Below are 18895 nucleotides of genomic sequence, written 5' to 3'. Positions count from 1 at the left end.
TTTGAGGGTCAGGAGAAGACAGCCTGGAGAGGGTGATGGATTGAAGGGGGCTCTTTGACACTTTGTAAGGGGCGGGGATGTCTGTTTTTCACTTTGTGCCTGAGTGCTTGTCTAAATCCCATTCCATGCCTCGAGGGAGCTTGAACACAACTAACCAATATTTCCGTACCTTGTACTCAAAACAGGAGACGCAGAGATACAGCAAATCCAGCAAGCGATTGAGCTGCAGTACGGAGAGGTCTGTGAACCATTTCTGCAGGACGCTTTCATCGGCATTCCTGAGGACCCACAAGAGGCAGATCAAGAGGCTCCGGCTTGATTCTGCTGAGAAGGTCGAGTGCTGCCGACCAGTCTGAACAGACAGGAGCAATCACTTCAGCCACACTTAGTGCCCCAAATACTTTGGTAGTCCATTAAAAATAGCTGCATCAGGTACTATGCTGGGCTAACCGATCACCATCCATCAGACAAGGGCAGGGGCCAGCAGATTTGCATAAATAATCATCATGAGCAAATGTCTGAATAACCCACATTTCCCTTAACTGACGTAACACCTTGACAGAGTCCAGATGACACAAAAGACACTGGAATTCAGCCCTAGCAATGCATTTTAAGCTAAATTCAAGCTATGAGAGCGTCCTCCTTTAAGCTCCTTCTCAAGACCCACCTCCACTATGATGCTTTCAATAAATTTCCAGCTAGTTAGCAGCCTGGCAAGGGACCTCCATTCACTAGCAGAATTACAGTAGAGGGGGGAAAAAAAAAACAACAACCTTGAAACCTGCAGATGATGGGTCTGTGTAATCTGATGTTCCCTTCGTCTCCAGACCATCACCCCCTCCACTGTCTAAGTCATTCAGCCTCCTGGTTTCGGTCTCATTAGACTGGAAACTCTACGCTGCAGGAGGTGTCCTTCTTTTGTACGCGTGTAGCACCCAGCAAAATGAGGCCCTAATGTTTACTGGGGTCTATGGGTGCTACTGTAACCTAAATAAGGTGAAATCCACCCCTATGCAGAGGGCCAACCCAAGGCTCACGCATCACTCAAGCTCCATTTATTACTTGATTAAGTGGGATTTAAGTGGGGCAGAGGCCTTGTGCTGAGAGCCTTGGCAAAAGGGTGAATTTCACCAATAATGACCATAACAGCAGCCATGGTATGGCATTTTCATCGGCTTGCTTTGAGAAGGAGGAACAGAAGCTTGGCAAAACTGATCATTCTAACTATGTCCCCACCCTCACATCGCAAGGACAGGAATAACCTAGTGCAAACGTTAGCTGTTTCACATCTCCCATCACCCCTGCCCTCCCTCCTGCTACGTGACATGCACAGGTGCATGCTGACCTCTGTCACTGCTGCTTTGTGATCATCATTTACGGGCATAATCGTATAAATATCTGCCTGTTTACACATGTTCTGAGGAGGAACACTTTTGTACCGTTGATGTGAGCAGAAAACTGCTGGGCCGGGTGAGCTGGGGGACAGACGTTCCCGCAATGGCCATGGCAACTGTCTGACTTATCATGCTTCCACCTTCACTTTCATAATCGTCGATGGCGATGCAGCTTGGCCTTCCTCGCTGATTGTGAGTCTCTACAGGGAAACACATGCACCACAGTCAAACCGTGCATTCAAAGGTCCATTCCTCACAGCTCCTCTCTGTTGGTTTCATTTAACTGTCTGGTAATGGTCACTGAAAAAATTATTGCTAGCAAATGGGGATTCTCTCTCTCTCTCTCTAATTATGTAAATCAAACATATGAGACTAAGGGGAAATTTTTCAAAAATGTCTATGGAATTTTGGAGCTTAAGTCTCATTTTCGAAAGTGACCTAGGCACTATGGAGCCCAAGTTTCATTAAAAGTCAATAGGACTTAGGTTCCCTAAGTGCCTAAGTCACTTTTGAAAATGGGATACAGACTCTTAGGATACTTAGGCACTTCTGAAAATTTCCCCCAAAGTCTTCACCATGTCATTTAACTTAAAGGGCTGAAATGCTCAAAGCAGCATGCTATATGTAGGGCCCTACCAAATTCACGCCCATGCAACATGTGTCACAGACCATGAAATCTGGTCTCCCCCATGTGAAATCTTGCCTTGTGTGTGCGTCTACCGTATACTATAGAGGAGACCAGTGTTTTTCAAACTGGGGGGCTCAATCCAAAAGGGGGTTGTGCGGGGTCACAAGGCCACTGTAGGGGGGTTGCATTGCCACCTTTACTTCTATGTTGCCATCAGAGCTGGGCGGCTGGAGAGCGATGGTTGCTGGTCAGCCACCCAGCTCTGAAGGCAGTGCTGCAGCCAGCAGCAGCGCAGAAGTAAAGAGGGCAATACCATAGCATGCCACCCTTATTTCTGCATTGTTCCTGGCAGCGGCGTTGCCTTCAGAGCTGGGCTCACAGCCAGTAGCTGCAGAGCTTCCTACAGCCTAGGGAGGTTGAAGTTGGTCTGACCAGCCCCTAGGAATAGCCCCGGCAGGGGAAGAGGAAGTCCCATCCCACAATAGCCCAGCCAGGACCAGCAGCTGGAGCCTGGCATATGGTAGGAGCCCTTGGCCAAGGCACCCCCAACCCTGCCCCTCCCCAGCTCCAGGCTCAGCACCCTGGCACTCAGAGGTTAAAGGGGCCTTGGGTTGGCTGTGGGTGCCCTGCTCTGAAGGCACCTCAGCCGCCAGCAACAGTGCAGAAGTAAGGGTGGCAATACCACAACCCCCCTACAATAGCCTTGTGATCCCCTCAAAGCCCTCTTTTGGGCTGGGACCCCCCAAGGTTATAACACCGTGAAATTTCAGATGCAAGTATCTGAAACTGTGAAATTTATGATTTTTAAATCCTGTGACCGTGAACTTGATCAAAATTGACTTTGAATTTGATAGGGCCCTAGCTATATGCCAGACTATTTCATATCCAGCTTCCCCACCTTGGTCTGAAATAGCCCAAACATTCCGCCCTTCAGGACACAGTCTGGCATACTGTAGGAGAGCTGCTGAAGAAGAAAACATCAGGTAATGTGCAAAGGAACATGGGAATTTGGTTTTTTGGTGCTGTCTGTTGGTACTATTGTTACATGTATGGAGCTGTTGTCTCTTTGATTGGATGTATTTTTATGTATGTATCAGAGAGGTTTAAAGTATCTAGATAGACACTGCTTCTTTTATTAGTCTAAATAAAATAAACTGTGCCTGCAAAATTTGCATGTGATAAAATCCTGCATCCACACAGGCAAAAGGACACTCATGCACAATGAATTATCGGTTATGTGCAAACAAGTGGACAAATACAGCTTTTATGCAAGGCAATTTTGAGCATACATTTTGCAGCTGGTAGCTTACTGTGCCCACTAGCTATCTTGACTATCAATATTGTCTCATTGTTTCCCTGTATTCACCAGCCACCTTTCTGTAGCCACTAGTTGTCTCTAGTTTTATAAGTAGATTTTAAGAGGGAATTGTCTTTTTATTCTCTTTGTATAGCATCTAGTACAATGGGTCCTGGTCCCTGACTAGGGCTCTTGGTCACTATGGTAATACAAATAAATAAATAAATAAATAAATAATATACTTTGAAAATAGCAAGGCTATCACAACAGTTTGGTTGCTCACTCCAACAGGACTGACTTAATATGCTCAAAAGTTGGGAGTAATTCAACATATATGCAAAGCCTGGTGCACAAAATACCTGTAAAATCATATAGCTGAGGCACGGTTTCCATGATCACGCCAATCAGAGGTAGATACAGCATAGCCACCCGGGCCTTTACCTGTGGGTCAGAGTACCGTGGATCGGAGTCGTGACTGGACAGTAAATTGTGTACCATATTGATGACCTTCTTATGCAATCCAAACAAACTGTTAAAAGAGAGTTGAGTCATAGGGATTGGTTAATACCTTGAAAGCAAATAATACTTTGTAAATAAGTACCTTTAAAAAAAACCTGTTTTTTATTTTTAACCTGGCATGCATATACACATATCATTATGCAAGATTTCTCAATCTCAGACTCATTTTGGAGACTGGCTTTTATGAATTCACTGGCAGCTAAGTAGTAATTTTAACTGTAGCACAAAGAATGTAAATGAGAAAAACTGCTTCATTGACATACAGGTCTGCAGGTCCTTCAGAACTGATACAATGTGAGGGCCCCAGAATCCTTCTATTGAAGAAATCTACTTATGCTACGTTTGACGTATCAGGTCTTGCTTGTAGAGTCTCACAAATTTACAACTGGAGAACTAATGGGATCACATCATCACAAGACACAAAAGAAAGAAACCTGAGAAGGCACAGGGGTTTTAGTTAGACTGTTTAAAACTTTGGTTTTTATTAATACTTATTTAATTGAAACTTCTGACAAGCACCTTATGATAAAAATTCTCTTTATACAAGATTTGAACATGCCTGACTCTTCAGATGAAAAAACTTTTCCCCAGTTCTCTGGTCCTCCAAGAGTCAACTAGTGAAAAAAAAAAGGAGCTTACTTACCTGAAACTGGGAAGTCTTTGAGATGTGTGGTCCTGATCTGTATTCCACAAGTGGGGGCACATAGCTACCATGTGCCGGAGTCCAGAAATTCTAACAAGCAGGGTCTGGTGGCCCACACATATGCAGTAGTTCTCCTTGTGCTCCAGACTGAGCATATAAGAAGTAGTAGAGGCCAACACCTCTCCAGTTCCTCTTCTTATAGTGAATCCATAAAGATCCAAAGCAGAGGAGATGGAGGGTGGGCAGTGGAATACAGATAGGGACCCTGCATCTTGAAGAACTTCTAGTGACGGGTAAGTAACCTCCATTCCTTCTTCAAGTGCTGGTCCCTATATGTATTCCACATATGGGTGACTGGCAAGCAGTCTCCAGACTGGAGAAGAGTGTGAGGAAGCTGGCAAGAAAGATGTCAAAAGAACTGCATCCACAGCGGAGGCTTAAACGATAGTACGTAATATTTTGTGAACGTGCAAATGGAATTCCAGATAGCCGCTCTGCATGTGTCCAGTAACGGTTCTTCCTGCAGCGATGCTGTAGAGGCAGCTTGTGCTCTGGTGGAGTGTGCCCTTCTCCCATCAGGTGGAGGGATATATGCTAATTGGTTGCAGACAATGATGCATCCAGAAATCTAAGAGGATACAGCTTGTCCTCACAACCTTTCTGCTATGGCAAGAAATGGCCTAGGAGACTTTCAGATAGATTTGGTTCTCTGCAGGTAGAATGCTAAGATATGTCTGATGTCAAGGGAATGAAGTTCTCTCCCTTCAGTAGAGATGTGGGGTTTTGGGAAGAAAACAGGAAAGTGACACAGAATTCCATAACAACCTTGGGGAGGAATTTAGGATGTTATTGAAGAGATACCTTTTCCTTGTAAAAAACAGTATATGGTTGGTCTGCCATGAGGCTCCCATCACATTCACCCTTCTGGCTGAGGTAATAGTCACTCAGAATGCAATCTTCATGGACAGGTGGGACACGGAACTTGTTGCCAAGGGTTCAAATAGTGGCCCCGGGAGTGCTGATAGTACAAATTGAGATCCAACGGGGGTGTAGGTTTGACAACTGGTGAAAAGGTCCTAAGTAGGCCTTTCAGAAATCTCATTGTAATAGGATGAGTAAAGATGGAACATCCATCTACTGGAGGAAGGAAGGCACTGATCACTGCTAGATGGACCAGCAGTGAGAGCAAATGGAAAGAGCTGAATGTTTTAAAAACAGAAGTCCATCTAAAACAACTGGGATACTTCCAGAATTTGGAGACAGCTGCTTATGCTGAACCCAGGCAGAAAAACATCTCCATTTAGCTAGGCAGTAGGTTCTAGTTGAGTCTTTTCTACTTTGAGTAAGAATAGCTTGGATGGATGCTGAGCAAAAACATCCTAGTTCTGATGCCCATCCAAACACCAGGGGTTGAGTACTTCTGGATTGGGGTTTCTGCTTCTGCCCCCTTCTTGAGTAAGGAGATCCAGGAAGGGGTGGATCCTGATAGGAGGACAGATTGACATCCTCAAGAGCTCTGTGAACCAAAACTGTCTGGGACAGTCCTGACAGATCTTTCTCAAGACTTTTGTAACAGGCAAATAGGAGAGAAGGCATGTCTGAGATTGCATGTCCACAGAAGAGCATCCCCTGGGAACCGCGACCCTTAGCTCTTCTGGGGCAGTAAAAAGGAAGCTTCCTGTTCATTTGGGAAGAAATCCCATTGAGGTGCTCCCCAATGAGCGACTATCTTGCTCAGGATAGAGCTGTGTATCTCCCACTTGTGAGCTGCAGAGAAGTGCTTGCTCAGGTTGTCTGCTAAGGAGTTTTGGGCCCCTGGAAGGTGTGTGGCTTGGACAGCGATGCAGTTATAAATTATTTACAGATTTATTTACAGAGTATAAGGATAAAAGCTGGAGAAATCTGTGGACACAGGGATTCCATGTAATGGTAAGAAGGAACTGAAGAGGCGTCAGCCTGCACTGCCTCTAATGTCCTCAGTCTGGAGCACAAGGGGAACAAGTGGACACGGCTTGTTGGAATTTCCAGACTCAGGAGCATGGCATGCATGTGCAGCCCATGTGCGGAATACACATAAGGACCAGCACTCAAAAAGAACAGGAAGATAAGGGTACATATTCCTGATATTTCTAATTAAAAAAAATTCCCAAAACAAACAGGAAAAACAAGAGCAAAAGAACCTTTCTGGCCTTCTTTATTCACTGTAAAGATGCAAAAGAGGACACAGTCTAGATGTTTTCCCCTTTTGCAGGTCACTGGCAACACATTCCTTTTCCAATATGCAAGTTATTTTTTCTCTGAACCGCAGGAGAGCCCCACTCTGGTCCCTTCCTTCAACACACTGAAGGCCTGGGACTTTGGCAACCTCGGTGGCCTCCGTGAAAAGGAAAGATATCGGAAGAAACCTTGGGTAGCTCTATAACTGCCTGCAGAGCAGATGCAGAACCTCTCTGTCCTCTATAGGCAACAAGCTTGACCCTCCTCAAGGTTCTTTGATCCAATCCATGAAGCAGGGAAGACTTTCCATGCTCCACATCTTTGTATTACATAGGCCCCAGGATTTGACTCTTGGGTATTAAAGTGACCTGTGTATTTCAGGCACCATCTACTCTATAACTATTACTAAGTCAGTGGACCAGGTTACAAAAGGCTATCATTTGTAAATAAACCTTGGATTGTCCTAATTTTTAAACAGGTTACAGGGACATACTCAGGGTATTTACCCCTGTTAGCTTATAGAACAACTGCATTGTAACTGGGTCTTCCAGCTTGGTTATATGTGTGGTGTCACTGGGACCTAACGCAACTAGGGAGGAAACATTTAAAGTGCCAGGAAATTACAAACCATGATTAGAAAAAAGTTCTTTGCTATAATTGTAAAGTAACTGCCTTTATGTCCCGTTAGTAAAAGCTAAAGGAAAAACTGCCTTGGAGATCACAGGATTGCCCAGCTTATGTAACACAATCAAACAGGAATTTCAGTGCAACTTAAACTTTGTTTCCGCTCCACCACCACTTTCCATAGTTGGCATGAAGGAGATGGAAGCTGATATTTCCGAGCTATATCAGAGGATAACAAAGAAGATCTATTAGTCTTGCTAGCTGAGCTTGCATTAAATAGATCTTGCTGCCCACAGCTGGTCTCTTTGCCATCTCAGTCCTAGATTTACCCTATATTCAGGTGTTGCACAGTTGTATTATATATTCTTTGTTTAATGGGGAGCTGTCCCAAACATGGAGGGCCAGATTCTGATTCCCTTGTGTTCAATAGTACATACCTTCCTCCACAATTCCACTGATTCAATAGGACTCTTTGAGGAGGAAGGTGCTACCCAAATTGAGTAAAGGGATCAGAATCTGGCCCTTAGGCAGTGAGCAACGTGACTATATTTTCTAACAAAGGACTAAACTAGTTTTTACTCTATTTTCCCTTTCCAGTTGCAGCTTCTTTGACCAATTCCAGGGAATCCTCCTTGAAATTATGATGTGTGTATCATCAAAATGGAGCCAGCACACGTGAGCTTGGGTATAGAAAGCTTCAAAAGCAAATGGGAAAAGCACTTTTGAAAATGAATGGGTGAGTTACTTGAACATATGACTCAAACAGGGGAAATAATGTTTAAAGTTTCTATTTGCAGCACAAAATATAATCAGCCAAATAGGCAGATTTAGTCTTAACCATCACATTAAGGGTTTTTTATTTATTTTTTTACCCCTTAGACCTTCCGGACCTCACATTTTCACACAATCTGTTTCCCAGTGGCTTTCCATCCAGCACCAAGTTGTGTGAGAGTGTGTGGATGCTCACAGTGTAAGTGACCACGCTGCCAGGGATGGAGGTGAAGATGGTCCGAGCAATGAATTCCATTGTGCGGCAGGGCAGCTAAACAAAAGCTTGGGTCAATGTCCACTGGAACTAGTCCATGCTTAGCACTGATAACGCCGAGGGCTCTGTGTCTTTGGGTGAAAGGGTTTCCCATATGAGAGAGAGCTCAGCAGGCAGGCTAGATAAGAGCACACAGAGTGCAGAGAAGAGGAGGTTACTCACCTGTGTAGTAACTGATGTTCTTTGAGATGAGTGTCCTTGTGGGTGCTCCACTCCAGGTGTTGGTGCGCCCCGTGCCTTCACTCAGAGATTTCTACAGCAGTACCTGTACAGGCCGTGCACGCACGGTGCCTACCGCACGCGCCAGCTGTGACTTAACAGCACGTGTGCGTGGACGGGCTCCTCAGTTCCTTCTCTACAATGGAGACTACTCCAACTCCAAAGTAGAGGGGAGGAGGGTGGATAGTGGAGCACCCAAAGGGACACTCATCTCAAAGAATGCAGTTACTGCACAGGTGAGTAACCTCCTCTTCGAGAGAGAGATGTCCCTGTGGGTGCTCCACTCCAGGTGACTGAAAAGCAGTGTCTCTTAAGGAGGTAGGGACTTCGGATCTGGTAAGGAAGCTGTGGATAGTACAGCCCTGCCCATACGAGCATCAGTTAGGGGTCCTCGGGTAAGAGCATAGTGTTTTGCCAAGGTATGTTCGGAAGCCCAAGTGGCAGCCTTGCAAGTATCTGCAAGGGGAACGTTATGTAGGAAATCCACAGCTGTCAACAGGGATCTGGTGAAGTGTGCTCCGATAGAAGTTGGAGGAGTCATGTTCTTCAATTGATAACAAAGGTGATTGCAATCCGCTATCCAATTGGAAAGTCTTGGAGTAGAGATGGCTGTACCTCTGGAGCATTCCGCAATGGAAACAGAGTTTCAGGGAATTCCTAAAGGGTTTGGTCCTGTTCAAGTAAAAAGACAAAGCTCTGCACACATCTAGTGTGTGCACTGTTGACTCAAAAGTGTTTGCTTGCAGCTTAGGGAAAAAGGTAGGTAAGTGGATAGGTTCGTTGATGTGAAAATACGAATGCACCTTGGGAAGAAATTTGAGGTGCGGTTGGAGAGTGACTTTTTTCCTTAAAAAATACAGTGTATGGTAGATCCACCATGAGCGCTCCGATTTCTCCTGCACGTCTGGCAGAGGTAACTGACACTAAAAACGCAGTTGTCATGGATAGGTGCAGGAGGGAGCATGTTGCTAGTGGTTCAAATGGTTGTTGCGTCAAACATGGTAGGACTAAGTGAAGGTCCCAAGGTGGAGTGAGCGGTTTAACGTCTGGATATAGGGATTGGAGGCCCTTGAGCAACCTCTTTGTGACGGGATGAGCAAAGATATTGGTTTCTCCAGTCTTGTGGTAGAACACATAATTGCAACTTTGATGGAACTGAGGGAGAGTCCAGATAGTTTAAGCTCTAAAAGGTAGTTGAGTATTAATGGAAGAGGTGCAGAAGCAGAAGCGGTTTGTTTCTCAGAGCCCCAGAGCATGAATCTCGTCCACTTACGAAGATAGGTGGTACGTGTGGAATGTGTTCTGCTATGTAAAAGTACCCTTTGTATCTGGGCCAATGGGAGCTGCGAAAACAGCACTCTGGGCAGAGGCAGCGCGCAGAGCTGCCTGGCCACGCCTCTGAATAGCAACTGAGTGAGGAGGATGTCGCCGCTTCCGGGGAGACCCAAAGTAAGCATCACTCAGCACCTGCCTCACCCCGTGTCCAGTGTCCCAATCTCCTGCCCCGTCCCACACTCAAAATCTGCTGCTGCTGTGGGGAGGGAAAGGTGGTGGCTGCTGCAGGCGCACTGGCTGCTGCAGAAGTCACCAAGGTCACGGAAAGTCACAGAATCCATGACTTCCGTGACTGCTGTGACAATTCCGCAGCCCTACCTATTAGGGAAGATTGAAAATATTGGATTTCTTTAGTCTGGAAAAGAGAAGACCGAGAGGGGACATGATAACAGTTTTCAAGTATATAAAAGGTTGTTACAAGGAGGAGGGAGAAGAATTGTTCCCCTTAACCTCTGAGGATAGGACAAGAAGCAATGGGCTTAAACTGCAGCAAGGGAGGTTTAGGTTGGACATTAGGAAAAACTTCTTAACTGTCAAGGTGGTTAAGCACTGAAATAAGATTGTCTAGGGAAGTTGTGGAATCTCCATCATTGGAGATTTTTAAGAGCAGGTTAGACCGGAGGTGGGCAAACTACGGCCCGCGGGACCGTCCTGCCTAGCCCTTGAGCTCCCAGTCGGGGAGGCTAGCCCCCAGCCTCTCCCCTGCTGTCCCCCCTCCCCTGCAGCCTCAGCTTGCTGCACCGCCAGCGCTCTGGCCTGCCGCTCCTGCCGGTGTGCCTGCAAGCTCCTGCCACTCTGAGTGGCATGGTAAGTGGGTGGGGAGCAGGGGTTGGATATGGGGCAGGGGATTCCAAGGGGCAGTCAGGGGACAGGGAGCGGGGGGTGGTTGGATGGGGCAGGGTGGGGTGGTCAGGGAACATGGGGGATTGAATAGAGGGTGGAGTCCCGGGGGGGCAGTTAGGGGACAAGAAGCGGGGGGGTTGGATGGGTTGGGGTTCTGAGGGGGGCAATCAGGGGATGGGAAGTGAGAGGGGGCAGATTGGACTAGATGACTTCTAGAGGTCTCTTCCAGTCCTATGATTATTGGGCAGTATTCCAAGCTCTGAAAATTTCTTGCTGCATAACCTTTCCAAATAACTTCAAAATATTCTATGTTTCACTTTATCCATCTGAAGTACAGCTATATTTACTGGTCTTACAGGGGAGTTGTGTGACTTAATTTATATTTATAAAGTGCTTTGAGATCTCAAATGAAAGGCGCTACTATAACTAAACCCAACTTCAACAGACATTTTCTGACCCTTGAAAATTATGTTCTTGCTACTGCTGCAAAAAGCTACTTTCTGCCGCTGCTCAACAGCAGCCTCCAAAACCAATTGAAGAGTACCATTGAAAGGCTCCAATGGGAGACTCTCATCCCCTCATTCTCAGCCACGAGAATGTGCCTGTAAACAGGATTGGAGAGTCAGGGTTAAAAGAGATAGGAATGGGGGCAGAGCATGTCGGAGGGGAGGATTCTTGGGTTGGAGGACTTGTTTCCTACTCCTACTCTCCTTTCAGATTATACATGTAAATTAGCTCTGACCATGGCAGTAGTTTGCTTGTGAGCCACCATCTACTTAGATTATGGTAACCTCTTGGGAAAAAGTTAAAAACTCACCCTTCAGCATCAGGATCTAAAATGACAGCCAGCTCTGTTAACACAAGCCCTGCCAAGTAATGCTGCTGGCGGAAAGGCACAGACAATTCAAACATATTTGCAATCTTCTGGTCTTGGACATTTGTAGAGAATCCAGAACTCTGTTGAAAAACCCAAGTGTTAAAAGTTGTGTAATGAGCCACTAAGGACACAGAAGATACAATTTATGAAATACATGACAAGCCCTGTCCAGAATTCAAGAAAATCTCATGTCAGCCACTATTTCACTCTTTTTTGGCTACGTATCTACTTATGTTACATGTAAATTCATTAACCTTCAATAATTCAGAGTAGATACATTTTACTTTTGTTCCTTCTTAGTTAAGTATATGCATTACAAACCAGATGATGAGAAAACAGCTAATTTGATGAGCAAGAGCAGTGCTACTAAACAAGGCAACATGCTTGCTGAGAAATTACTATTTTCTGCACATGCACTCTTTTGCACAGGATGGGACAAGGTAGTAGAATGATGCTTGGATGTTACAAAGTGATAATAAATGGACCTTGGTTATTTTAATGATCACAGAAGGTCAGCACAAGTCTGAATAAAAGCCTACTGTTCTTCGCTTCAAAAGGAAAATGTTCTGCTTGCACATTATGGCTAAAAGTTTAGGGTTTCAGAGACACACTTTAAGCTTTCATTACGGCAATTCTAAGACGGGTAACTCAGCTGCAAGGAGTATTGCCAAATGTATTGCCCTTAGGCAATGTATTGCCCTAAGGCACTCTACCTGCATTGCCCGTATTTTTTAAATAAGTGATCCAAGAGGCATTAGCAGGAAAGGAATTTGAACATGTGTGTGACACACCTGTCTCTGAAATTTACTCCTATGAACAAAGCTTAGCTTGAATTTCCACGTGGCCTTTGCTGCTTTGCCTACCTGAGAAGTTGCTGAAGACACAGACGGTGAGGGAGATGCAGGTGGCGTGAGTAGGCTACAGGGTAAATTCAGGGTGACATAGTGCTCATGGCTGCAGATAATGCGGAGGAAGTCCAGCCTCAAGGACACAAGGATACTCGGATTTGGTAAGGAATAAAGCTTTGAAGACACCTGGCAAGAACAACACAATTTATATAATTAATAGTAATACAGCACACAAATGCAGCATGTGACTTCTGACATATCCTCCATCACCATGTTATACAGCTGAAGGATCAGATTAAAGGGGTTTATAATGCTTTAGCTGTCATTAAATAGCAGTAAGACACACACCACTTCTTTGTAGTTTCAATTAAAAGTCTCACATAGGGGAACTGTACATTTAACATTTACCACAGCCAACAATGCTTATAACAATATAAAACATTTGCATAACAGGCATACTATTTACAATTAAAGATTAAGTCCCATCTACTTCACATGCGATATTGAACTCCTACTGATTTCAGTAGGCAGTTGCACAAATAAGATCAAGGACAACACATCAGCAGGCTGGCTAGTCACACACATAGGTGCTGGAACTAGGGGTGCTGCCACACCCCCTGGCTTGAAGTGGTTTCCATTATATTCCAGGTTTACAGTTTGGTTCAATGGCTCTCAGCACCCCCACTGTACAAATTGTTCCAGCACCCCTGGTCACACGGTAGGCAACAGATTTCAAATACTATTATCGTTCAGGCCATCTACTATGGAATGTTTTAATCTATAGTAAAGATGAACCTGAAGCCCAGATCCAAATACCCCCAAACATCATGGATGCTCAGATCCAAATTTTGCAATCAAGCCCCTTTCTGATCTCTTCCTCCATTACTCTGGTGGAAACAAGCATGGAAAGAGACTCCTCCCTCCCCATGTAACTCCATTGACTTAGTGGACTAACTCCTGATTTAGACAGTTTACCTGAGAAGGGAATCAGGCACAGAGATGTAGAAGCATTAAAACACAAGCTGAATGACACAATCAAGCTAATTTTTTTAAAGACATATTGATAATGGAATGTTGTGCTCCTGCTTCACAGCTGGTCCTAAGGAAGTTACAGTAGTGTGGTGTGACACGGAACCCAATTAATATATAACATTTCTCTGCATTTACCTGTTTGTAGCAGGCCTTAATAAGGCTAAAGACAAACCCTCTGTCCATGATAGACAGCAAATCATTGAGGAAAAATGCAAGACTGGTGTTGAGCCTTTCAATCATTTCAGTATCCTGAATGGGAGAACAAAAAGAAAAAATGCAAGGAAAATGGTAACAAAACAGTTTCAAATTAAGGCCCCCATCTATGCACCTGGATGGAACATGCTGCAGAATTGGCCAGGGTGCAGCTAAGTGCTTGCTATTACCTTCTGAAACCGAGAGACTATATCATTGGCAATTGTGCTGACCAGAGCAGCTATGTCATCCATGAAACGTTCTGGAAAACGATTCTTCCTTGGAGCGTCCAGTTTGTCAGCAAAATACAAATGATGCACCATACTCTTCACCTATAGGAAACATATATTACTAGTAATGGTGAAAAGCATTCTGCTATTAACAGTGGTGTCTGTTTTACTAAAAACCTGGATTAATCCCGTAAACTATGGGTTTCCAATATGCTCACCATAAGCTCAAAGAAGAACCACGCCTGCTGTAAAGCTGCCTCCCGAATGCTTCCACTGCAGACAACCCACTGTAAGGCCAGTTCTTCATGAAAAAGCTAAGCAGATTCAAATCCAAAGTTAGTCCTAGTACCCACATTGGCTTGCAACACAATACACGTGAAAAATGGAAGCCCAGCACATGAAAAATATGGAGAACAATGAGGATAAGCGAAATAATAAATGTTAATGCAACAGCAGTGACAATGTCCCTTAAAGGAGCCCCCCAATTAACAATATAGGACACTGTTATGATGTGTAAGGTGAGAAACATCACGTCATTTTGGTCCAACATTAAAATTTAAGTGTTGACAATTTTCTTCCCCGCCAAAATGTTTGTTGCTCAAATTAGTTTAAAAATCTACCTTTCTGCCTGTTCAGATTCTTGAAGTAAAAGGGAGTAAAAAGGGGACATATAAAGCAATTTGAACAAAAGTGTATATTTATTTTGAGAAAGAACTTTAGCAAAATGGTACATATGGGAAAAATAAACCATATTGCGCTAACAGCCACCTTCTTGATTTAGTTTCAATTCCCAGAAAGAACAAATCACAGACTAGCAGAAGTCACTGATGGTGTTTTATTATTCAAAAAGTCAACAGATTTTGTGTCACTGGCATTATTTAGGAGTAGATTCTTACCTCCTTTCAATTGGCTTAAATCCAGAGTAAACCCTGATGTCACTAGAGTTACGCTGAATTTACGCTCATGTAAGTGAGGTCAGAGGTCACTGGCCCTCAGTGTTAAACAGCTAACAGATTTTAATTCATTGTATTAGAGAAAGTCAGTTACATAATCCAACAGCAGCACTAATATTTTTTTTAAACCTATAGTAATTCCATCTAAGCAACAGGAACATTCATCAGTCAAACCTCTCCTGCTATTTTTACTCATCCTCATTCACTGGGTCAGGACATTTTATATTTGCTAGTGGTCTAGTATACAGAAGTGCTCAGCAAAAGCAGTTCCCCACTGACCTCTGAAAATCAGGTCAAAATAAAAAATAGACAATCATATTTCAGAATGACTTGACCTCCCTGCCCCACGATATCAATTGCCTTCACTGAAATCTACCTTTTTAGTTGGTAACCGTCCTGTTAATGTTTGTAAGAAACTTGACGTCTCTGTGTGCGAAGACATACGATTACAACTTCGATCTGTAGCCTACGGAGTGGAGATGAATGAATGATGACAGCACATTAAAGTTTGCTGGGGATGGTTTCTGCAGCTCAAGGACAATGTACATTTACAAAATACTGTTTAACAGTAGATTTCACAGGTTTTTACACCTTCTACCCCCTCTCAAACTCTTAGCCATCTGTTTAAACAAACAGAGTGACAACAATAAAAAGCATTGTTGTGGTTTGGTTTGGTTTAGGTGTTTTTTTTTTTTTTTTTTTTTTTTAAGATTTACATGTTCTTTAAATAAAAGCATGTTTTTATGCACAAAGACATTTCATTTAATGCTGCAAAGCATGAAACTTTTCCATACTTATATTCTGTCAACATGCAGATGTCTGGAATGTAACATTTTTATACGTTTCAGTGTCATACCTCTCAATCTACCAGTCCAAATGTGTGGATTCCCCCCCCCCCCCACAAATGGCCCACCTATTAGTACAGGGAATTAGAAAATTACATGAGATTTTTTTTTCTTTTAGCATACACAACTTTATCCATAAACTCAATTTCAGGATTCAACACTTCTGATGGAAATAACTTGCCTTAATGCAAGTTAGTTCACACTAGATTTGTGTGAGAGGGAGGTAAATTTGAGTTTACAAGGAAGGAAAGTTGAGAGGTATGTTCAAAAACAATCATGCAGTGTAAAGCAACAGGCAACCAGGATTAAATAAGTGAAACCTATCTTATGTAAGCCACTACAAATTTCATACTTTGCAACACAGAACAGATATAGCTGCATCTTCTGAATCATTGCTTCCAGCACTTCATTTTGGTTTAATTATCTCTCATTCAAACATTCACATTAAAAAGGAAGGATCAATTGAATATGAAGGATACTAAATGCTTTATGAAAATGGTAAAATGTTTCACGACGTTAAAACAAAAAGCAAACATGATGCTGCATAAAATTGTGATCTATGTTCCCACTAAAAATGTGCTTCACCTAAAATAGAAACTAATGTTAAAAAACAACAACAACAAAGGAAAGGAACTGTAGCATCTAAATTTCACAAACCAGCAACTACTGAAATGAAAGGAAGGGGACGTTGTTTATGCATTTTGTGGGTTTTCATGCAGTGTGGCAGGGAGGAGGGGAGAAGTGCTAATTTTAAAATAAAAAATAAAAATCGCTAACTTTTCAAAGACTGAAAAAAGCAAGCCACCAAAACTATAGTATACACTTAAAAGGAGATGTTCTTTAGGGAAAGATCAGCCAATAAAAAACCAAAACAAAAAAAACCAAAACTCTAATGTAGACACCACCTGTGTTGACTCTGCACTTGGACTGGGGTTGGATCCCCATGGGGCAGCTTTGGGACCACCAGTGTTTACCCAGGAATTGGAGCGGTCTAAACCCTGGGCATATAATAGAAAGCAGTTGGGAAAGGAAACACATATTACATGTTGCATACCACACAGTAGTCTAATTTAGAGATATGCAGTCCTTAAAAGAAATCAAAATGTGTTTAACACACTTGACACCAATTAGTACTGTTAAAGCAACCTGAATTCTCAGGCATGTGTTGAGAAATTTTAGTCCTAAAGGTTATTTTATTATTTTTCAATCACACAAACACAACATAAACATTGATGAGAGCACCTGTTCAGGCTACACCTGTGGTATTTGTACTCTCCATGCACCAAAACCATTACGAGACCAAATTCTGCTCTTACTTACATCTTGAGTAAATCCAATGACTGCAGTGGAATTACTCCAGATTTACACTGGTGCAGCAGAACAAAATCGGGCTCATAGATGATGGGAACCACAAAAGGTGGTCTGTGGGGTCTCTACAATTCTTTAGCCAGGCTACTTGCCATATAGCGTTCTTAAACCCCACAAGTCCTGTTGAAAAATGTATGAGCTCTGAAGAAACATGTTCATAGCAAAGAATGCTAATATTCTGAAAAAATAGTGCCAAGCACTGGATTTCAATAAGGACCAAATGGGAAAAAAGGCATTTTTTCTAGACCCAAAGCTAAATTTGAGATATGACATTTTAAAAAAAAGTTAGGCTTTCCATAGCACGACAAATTTTTTTTTTTCAAATTTTCATAGATTGAAAAAAAACAAACCCAGTCTAATTAATATGGAATTTGTTCCCCAAATCTTCCTCCACCAAGAGATCATGTATACAACATTTCAGGTAGAAAAGAATTATGTTCCCACTCATCCGTCTCAAGAAAATTAAAGAAAACGTAGGAGCAGACAAAACTGAGCTCATTCCAGAAACTGTTTTACACCATCAATCTGATCCAAATGCGATGGGAACCTATTAACTCCAAGGGCCTTTGGATCAGATATTATGGAATCATTACTACATAGATAGCTCCTCATAACATTCTCAAATGAGCTTCAGTCCTCACCTGGGAGAGAGGACTTTTCAATCTCCACGCCAACTTTGCTTAGATGCCAGCTAGGATGGTGGTTTTTAAAATACAGACTTTTGTCAACTACAAACTGGATCCAGCTCACCAATTCACTTCTTACAACCCATTAAAAACTCACACCAAACTTGAGTGCAGATTTAACCAAGTAATCTTGAGGTTATGCCATTGAGCCATCCAGTATGAAAGAGCACAGAGTTGTTGTAATTTTGCTCAAATAGACTCAGGAACAAACAAACTGACAAAACAAACTAAAAATGCTGTTTTGTTCTGAATTGTTATTCAGCAGAAACAAACAAAAGCCCTGATCATGCAAAGGCCCAGCTTTTGACTGAGTAGAAGTCAATGGGACTACTTGCAATGAGTCAAGTTAAGCACATGTCCTGATCCTGCAAACACCTAAACACATGTGTAACTTTGCTCACATGCACAGTCCTAATGACTGCCATGTGGATCAAGTGACTTACGTGTTTACAGCAGTGGGAGCCGATTTTATTTCATATTGGAAAACGTACAAGCCCCTCCCCCAGTCACAATGTACAGAATTGAGAGTTTCTTCTCTTAAGGAGGAGTAAATACGAAGTACATACAGCTTGTTAAATTCCAGGCAATGGCTGAGGTCCCAGTCCTGTAAGAGGATCTGTGTGGGTGCATCTGCTTGCTTGTGCAGATCCACGAGCAGGATTGTACTCAAGCATTATATTCATAGCAGTCAAAAACCGGATATTTTTTGTTTTTTTTCCCCAGCATACTTCCAGCAATTTAGGAAATCTACATACTTTTATTACAAGTGCAAAATGGCATAAAGGCTATTTTGGGGCAGATGTCAAATTTGCTTCAAAAATAATAAGAATCCCAAAATAGTGAAAGACAGAAAGATTAGTATCAGATCCAAAACCTCCTGCATTATGAAAAGGAGTACTTGTGGCACCTTAGAGACTAACAAATTTATTTGAGCATAAGCTTTCGTGAGCTATAGCTCACTTCATCGGATGCATTTGGTGGAATGTTGATCCAAAGCAATCCTTAAACACTGTAAGAGAAATAACTTAAAGATTTTTAGAATAAAATCAGAAATATGACTCAGTGATGGCTTAAATGGAATCTACTAGATAACCCATACA

The 18895-nt window shown here is 42.9% G+C and overlaps 1 protein-coding gene across 6 annotated transcripts in view; it reads right to left on the bottom strand.

Moving 5' to 3' along the window:
* The window catches only part of DOCK7 (dedicator of cytokinesis 7), a 144084-nt gene that overhangs the window by 35501 nt on the left and 89688 nt on the right, over positions 1-18895 (bottom strand). For 3 of the 6 annotated variants that reach the window (XM_038413316.2, XM_038413317.2, XM_038413318.2), the window contains exons 23-32: positions 16647-16739; positions 15273-15362; positions 14162-14257; positions 13905-14045; positions 13657-13770; positions 12505-12675; positions 11582-11721; positions 3679-3848; positions 1440-1594; positions 170-352 (exon numbers count right to left, since the gene is read on the bottom strand). In XM_038413316.2, coding sequence (XP_038269244.1) covers positions 170-352; positions 1440-1594; positions 3679-3848; positions 11582-11721; positions 12505-12675; positions 13657-13770; positions 13905-14045; positions 14162-14257; positions 15273-15362; positions 16647-16739 — 1353 coding nt within the window. The remainder of the gene's footprint in view (positions 1-169; positions 353-1439; positions 1595-3678; positions 3849-11581; positions 11722-12504; positions 12676-13656; positions 13771-13904; positions 14046-14161; positions 14258-15272; positions 15363-16646; positions 16740-18895) is intronic. The other 3 variants (XM_038413321.2, XM_038413322.2, XM_043490545.1) reach the window with 1 other exon arrangement.

The sequence above is a fragment of the Dermochelys coriacea genome, chromosome 8 (assembly GCF_009764565.3).
Source record: "Dermochelys coriacea isolate rDerCor1 chromosome 8, rDerCor1.pri.v4, whole genome shotgun sequence".
In the NCBI taxonomy this organism is placed as follows: domain Eukaryota; kingdom Metazoa; phylum Chordata; order Testudines; family Dermochelyidae; genus Dermochelys; species Dermochelys coriacea.
Note: the sequence above shows the minus strand (reverse complement) of the source record. Positions and strands in the feature narration are given on the sequence as shown.